This window comes from Lithobates pipiens, unplaced genomic scaffold (genome assembly GCF_037356315.1).
Source record: "Lithobates pipiens isolate NorthernLeopardFrog02 unplaced genomic scaffold, aLitPip1_a1.2 Scaffold_19, whole genome shotgun sequence".
Lineage (NCBI taxonomy): Eukaryota > Metazoa > Chordata > Amphibia > Anura > Ranidae > Lithobates > Lithobates pipiens.
Genome location: NW_027507764.1, coordinates 419,264,011 through 419,270,557, shown reverse-complemented (window position 1 = coordinate 419,270,557; position 6,547 = coordinate 419,264,011). Strand labels below are relative to the sequence as shown.

The 6,547-nt window shown below is 45.5% G+C and overlaps 1 protein-coding gene across 2 annotated transcripts in view; it reads right to left on the bottom strand.

Annotated features, from left to right (window-relative positions):
• Window positions 1-4,367: 4,367 nt before the first annotated feature.
• The window catches only part of THOC1 (THO complex subunit 1), a 32,111-nt gene continuing 29,931 nt past the window's right edge, over window positions 4,368-6,547 (bottom strand). For both annotated transcript variants that reach the window (XM_077492547.1, XM_077492548.1), the window contains one exon: window positions 4,368-4,846. In XM_077492547.1, coding sequence (XP_077348673.1) covers window positions 4,545-4,846 — 302 coding nt within the window. In that variant the 3' untranslated portion in view covers window positions 4,368-4,544. The remainder of the gene's footprint in view (window positions 4,847-6,547) is intronic.

Genomic DNA, 6,547 nt, shown 5'->3' with positions numbered 1-6,547 from the left:
CACGGCACGGCACGGGACGGGACGGAGGCAAGGCACGACACGGGACGGAGGCAAGGCACGACACGGGACGGAGGCAAGGCACGGGACGGAGGCTCGGGACACAGGCTCGGGACACAGGTAGGCTGGACACACACACACACACAGGGATGGATGGATGGGATACACACACACACAGGGATGGATGGATGGAGACACACACACAGGGATGGATGGATGGAGACACACACACACAGGGATGGATGGATGGAGACACACACACACACACAGGGATGGATGGATGGAGACACACACACACACAGGGATGGATGGATGGAGACACACACACACAGGGATGGATGGATGGATGGAGACACACACACACAGGGATGGATGGATGGATGGAGACACACACACACAGGGATGGATGGATGGATGGAGACACACACACACACAGGGATGGATGGATGGATGGACACACACACACACAGGGATGGATGGATGGATGGACACACACACACACAGGGATGGATGGATGGATGGATGGATGGACACACACACACAGGGATGGATGGATGGATGGATGGACACACACACACAGGGATGGATGGATGGATGGACACACACACACACAGGGATGGATGGACGGACACACAGGGATGGACGGACACACAGGGATGGACGGACACACAGGGATGGACGGACACACACACAGGGATGGACAGGCATGTCTCACCCTCGGCTTATACACGAGTCAATAAGTTTGCCAGTTTTTTTGGGGGTAAATTGGGGGCCTCGGCTTATATTCGGGTCGGCCTATACTCGAGTATATACGGTAATTGATTTAAAAAAACGATTAATCGAACACGAAAATTTGAATCATTAACAGCCCTAATTTTTACATACAAACTGAACAAGGTCTTGGGGAGCATCTAAGTGCCATGTTATTATGGGTACCGTGTACAGTATATAAAGTGTCAGTTTTCCAAATAATTATGCCTACTTACACAAGCAAGCTTCCAAAATTTCTCTCAAAAAGTTACAGACGTATTAGTAGTGCCAGAAAAAAAAAAGAATCAAGGGGCACTCCTAAGCCTTGTATACGCGATCGGATTTTCCGACAGGAATTGTGTCATGACAGGCTGTTGGCGGAAAAGCTGACCGTTTGTACGCTCCATCAGACAAATGTTGGATGGCAGGATTATACATTTTCCAGACAACAGTGTGTTGTCGGATTTTCCGAGCGTGTGTACACAAGTCCGCACAAAAGTCCAAAGTACAAACACGCATGCTTGGAATCAATGCTCACCAAACACATTAGCAGAAGGTGCCCAAAGGGTGGTGCTAAAGAGATGAAAAAACCACGTAGTACTTCACTACGTTTGTTTGTTGGCCAACAATTGTGTGCTGTTTGTATGCAAGACAAGTTCCTGGCCAACGCCCTTCGGATAAAAGTCTGCCGCTTTGTCTGCAGAAAATCTGATGAGGCTTTAGGCTTTTTCCCTTTATCAGCAGATTACAAAGTAATACTATAGTTAAACTCTTAGCAAATAAAAATTTTGCACACTTACTGTAATGTAAGGGCAGCTAACAAACCATCTCTTGAGGTATGCTATGGCGATTAGCAGTGTCAGCCTACCACCTCTCTCCATGAAATTGTGAGCATCACACATCCTTTGTATTTTAGAAGGTACATTTTTTTCCCCCACTTTTATACTACTTCAAGGGATTAGTGGTGCACCAAAATTTTGGCCAGAAACTGTTTTCAGCATTGGCCGAAAGAAAAGGAAATGCCAATAATGGAAGCCAAAAAGGGGGGCGGGGTCTTCCCCTGGTGCTGCCCATTGCGGGGGGGTGTCATGACATGCCCTAATATCCCCTCCCTCTCACAGAGCAGCAATCTCAGTATGCCACTGAGCTGAATTGCACAGGCCACAGTAACAATGAATGGCATGTAGCCTCAGCTACATACAGTGCAATGCTCCGGCAGAACAAAGTCCCGCTTCCTGTGATAGAAGGCACACTGATTCAATGGCGGGACATTGAATCAGTGTGACATGAACACAGGCGGGATATAGTTACTGTGGCCCAGGCAGTTCAAATCCAGCTCCGTGGCACACAGATCACTGCTCTGATCCGGGCACACGCAGGTTGCATCCGACAGGCAATGGTGAGGCTGCATTGATCTTTTGTATCAGCTCTGCAGTCTCTTACCATCTCCTGTATCAGGTCTGCTAGAGGTACACTGAATGGAAATTTTGCTAGGACTATTAGCAGTGTGTTTAACCTCCTTGGCGGTATTCCCGAGTCTGGCTCGGGGTGAGAATTCAGTACCATAAGCGGTATTCCCGAGCCAGACTCGGGATCACATTGCTGGATCCATGTAAGGGTTACTTACCTTGTCCCCTGGATCCAGTGATGTCTCCCCGCTGTGATCAGCGAGCCGCCGTGTCTCACTCGATCTGTGACAGTGACGCTTGCGACGCACGGGGACTGAGTTTGGTGCCAAATTCAAAAAAAGTTTTTAACACAGTATAGATACAGTACTGTAATCTGTAAGATTACAGTATACTGTATCAAATAATTACACATCCCCTTTGCCCATAGTGGTTTCTCCAGTGTAGAATTTTTGTACTCGCCATATAAAATTTGCTGGGAGTCCATTGAGGATGCAGAGGTTGATTTACTAAAAATTTGGAGAGGGAAAAATCTGGTGCAGCTGTCCATGATAGCCAATCTGCTTCCAACTTCAGCTTGTTCAATTAAACTTTGGCGCAAAAAAAAAAAAAAAAAAAAAAAAAAGCAGAGTGGTTTCTATGCAGAGCTGCACCAGATTTCACTCATCTTTTAGTAAATCCACCCTTCATGTTTATGATTATGCTCTCAGTATTGCTTTAACAGCAATACAAAACTGTGGGTTGCACTCTGTATCAACCACGTCTCAAAGAGAAAAGTAAAAGCTACAGCTACATTCCCTGCAGCCATCTGATATATTTCACCCCGATTAACCACTTCCATACCGGGCCTATTCTGGTACGCCTCAACTAAATGTAAAAATCATAACTTTTGGCTAGAAAATTACTCAGAACCCCCAAACATTATATATATTTTTTTTTTAGCAAAGGCTCTAGGGAATATTGCTCTAGGGAGTGTTTCATGAATTCAACACAGTAAAGTTAGCCCATTTTTTTTTAGTAGAATGTAAAAGATGTTACGCCGAGTAAATAGATACTGAACATGTGGCGCTTTAAAATTGTGCACACTTGTGGAATACCGCTAAACTCTGGTACTTAAAAATCGCCATAGGCGACGATTTACATTTTTTTTTTCTTTACATGTTACCAGTGTTTAGAGTTACAGGTCGTCTTGGGCTAGAATTGTTGCTCTTGCGCCAACACATGGCGATACCCAAAGTGTGATTTGAACGCCATTTACATATGTGGGTGCGACTTACATATGTGTTCGCTTCTGCACGTGAGCATACAGGGACACTTTAATTTTTATTGTTTATTCTACTTTTATTTTTACACACAATGTCACACCCAGGCCTCCAAGGGTCATAGAGGTTACTGGGGACCATCTGGGTCACCAGAAATTTATATTCTCAACTTCTGCAGGCGGCGGATTCATTATTCTCCTGCTCGCCAATCACGTGGGCAAGTCGGTAGAAGCACCAAGGGCGGCGGGAGGGCGGATGTCCCCTCCTGTCGCCTGTGAGAACGATCAAGCAGCTGAACTGCCGCGACGATTATTCTTACAGTGTACAAAACTGCTGGCTGTAAAAGATGCAACTGCAGGCATCATTTAGAATTCCCACTCAAAGTCCAGGATGTCATATGATGCCCTTGGGCTGGAAGTGGTTAAAGAGGAACTGCAGTCTGCTCACAATTTATAAAATTAAAACATCTTTGCCATTCTGAAGCTTCCCTCCAACCACTTTGCATATTATTTTATATACACCGATTCTGTACTTGCCAAATATGCTGCAAAAATTTCCCTCCACTGAGTCTGGCTGCAATTGTTTTAACTGTGGGCAGCTGCCCGTTCACTTCCTGGATTTACACAGACACACACCTCCAGCTCTACAGCTCTCATTGGCCCTCTTATGACTGACAGCATCTGAAGCAGAGAGGGAGTCAGTGAGATGGTATGGGAGGCGGCTTTGAGCAGTGCCATATGGAGGTATGTTACCAGTAGGAGAGGTTTCTTCGGCTGGCCTACAGTTTGCCAGTGTCCAATCCACTTCTAGCTGGTAGTAAAGCCTGAAGGTAAAATGCTACCTGTGCGCTTCAATGGACTCCAAAAAAAGATTTTATGGCAAGCACAAAAATCCTATTTTGTCAATGAATATACAGTCAAGTTTTTAGGTAAAACAAATTAACCAAGTTAGATCATTTTTTAATTTTTTTTTATTACATGTACATACAAATCTATCACAAAAAAAGGTATCCAACGAAAGTCTTGCATGCTGGTAGCAAGGAAAAGGCATTGCACAGCAATGTGTCACATGACAGTGGTACCAGCTAGGGAATGAGATTAAAAAAACCATACAAAATAGGTTTACCGTGCTAGATTTGTGTGCAATTTTCTGCGTCACTGGCTAAGATTTCTGCCAGTTCATTTAAATGAGCCTGATTCAAAGCGGAAATAAGATTCTCAGTGGTGGCACGAGCTCCTTCTCGATCTTGCCAAGCGATAAGTAACAATTTTGCCCTCATTTTCACGTCTTCACTGTCCGATTCAATAACCTTCATGTCGGAGTCTTTTATTTCTAAGTAAGGGGCCAGTGTTTTCCAGTGCTCTCCAAGCTTGTTGGCAAGTGCTTCTATCAGCTCACCAGAGACTGGATTCTGTTGCTGGACTTCTGGACCTGCAAATTAGTTTAAAGCATACATTGTTACATCAAAAGGTTTCATATGTGTCTAAAATTCACAAAAAATGCAGAAACTTTAAACAAACTTGTCTAGTTAAGGGGTACGGGGGGTAAATGTGGATGATTCAGCCCTACATGAATACCATCCCCAAAAAAGCATGTGCAAAAATAGGAGCAGAATTGGGTGGGACTTTGCATTTATCATACAGAGTTTTAAAACAAACTCACTATCAAAGCAAAAACATGCATCCCTATTTAGCAAGTGCTGTGAGGTACATGTACTTACCTTTTACTGTTGTAAGCTATGTATAGAGAGGATAAGGTGATATCTATATGGGACTTTTGTTTTAACGTGACACCAGCTTGGTTGTTTAACTTATAATAATTGTTGCTAGTCAGTGTGTCCAAGTGTACTTCTGCCGGGTTTTAGACTCTGTTCACACTGCAGCGATGCGGAAACCCTGTGAATCCACTGCGGGTTTCCACATCGCGCGTCTCCCGGAAGCAGTTCACAATGCCCTATGCGAACTCCTGGGAGTGTCAATTAACCACTTAAGGACCGCCGCATGGCAATGTACATCGGCAGAATGGCACCGACAGGCACAAGCACGTACATGTACGTGCTTGCCTTCCAGCGGGTGGGGGGGTCCGACCGGACCCCCTCCCGCTGGCTGTGGCGGTCCGTTTCGCTTCAGGAGCGATCCAGGATGAGGGGATGGGCGTTGGTTTCTGGCCATCGATCGCTCCTGGCGAATGAGAAGCTTCCCCCACCTGTGTAGTGTAAACACAGGCAGGGAGGAAGTGATGTCATTCTCCTCGGGGCGGTCTTTTTGACCGGACTGCGAGGAGAACACATAGTAAGTGTGCACCAACACTACACTGACATGTAGGTACACATAGGCACACAAATCCACCCCCCCTCCCCCAGTCACAGTGTCACTGATTGTAGTGATCATTTATTTACTGATCACTGCATTTAGTGTCAGTTGTGACATTAAAAACAGTCAGGGCAGTTAGTGTTAGGTGCAGGCTAGCCCTCTACCCCCCCCAATAAAGGTTTAACCCTCTTATTGCCCCTAGAGTTAACCCTTTCACCCCTTTTGCCAGTGTCACTAAGCGATCGTTTTTCTGATAGCTGCATTAGTGTCACTGGTGCTGCTAGGTAGCTAGTTATTTTTTTAGGTTCACCGCCAGGTTTTTATAGCGCTAGGTTCCCCCATATACTACCCAATAATAGTTTTAACCCCCTGATTGCCCCTAGTTAACCCTTTCACCAGCGATCACCGTATAAGTGCCACTGGTGATGCTGGTTAGCCAGTTAGTTATTTAGGTTCCCCGTCAGGTTTTTATATAGCGCCAGAGACCCCCATATACTACCTAATAAAGATTTTAACCCCCCGATTGCCCCTAGTTAACCCTTTCACCAGTGATCACCGTATAAGTGTTACGGGTGACTGGTTAGTTAGTTTGCTTTTTATAGCATCAGGGTACCCACCATTTATTACCCAATAAAGGTTTAACCCCCTGATCACCCGGCGGGTGATATCAATTAGGTTTTAGGGTCAGGGTCTGCGTCGCCCCAGGCAGCGCTAGGTTAGTGCCAGTACCGCTAACACCCACGCGCAAAGCATAAACCTCCCGTAGTGGTATAGAATCTGAACAGATCAATATCTGATCAGATCTATTACTAGCGTCCCC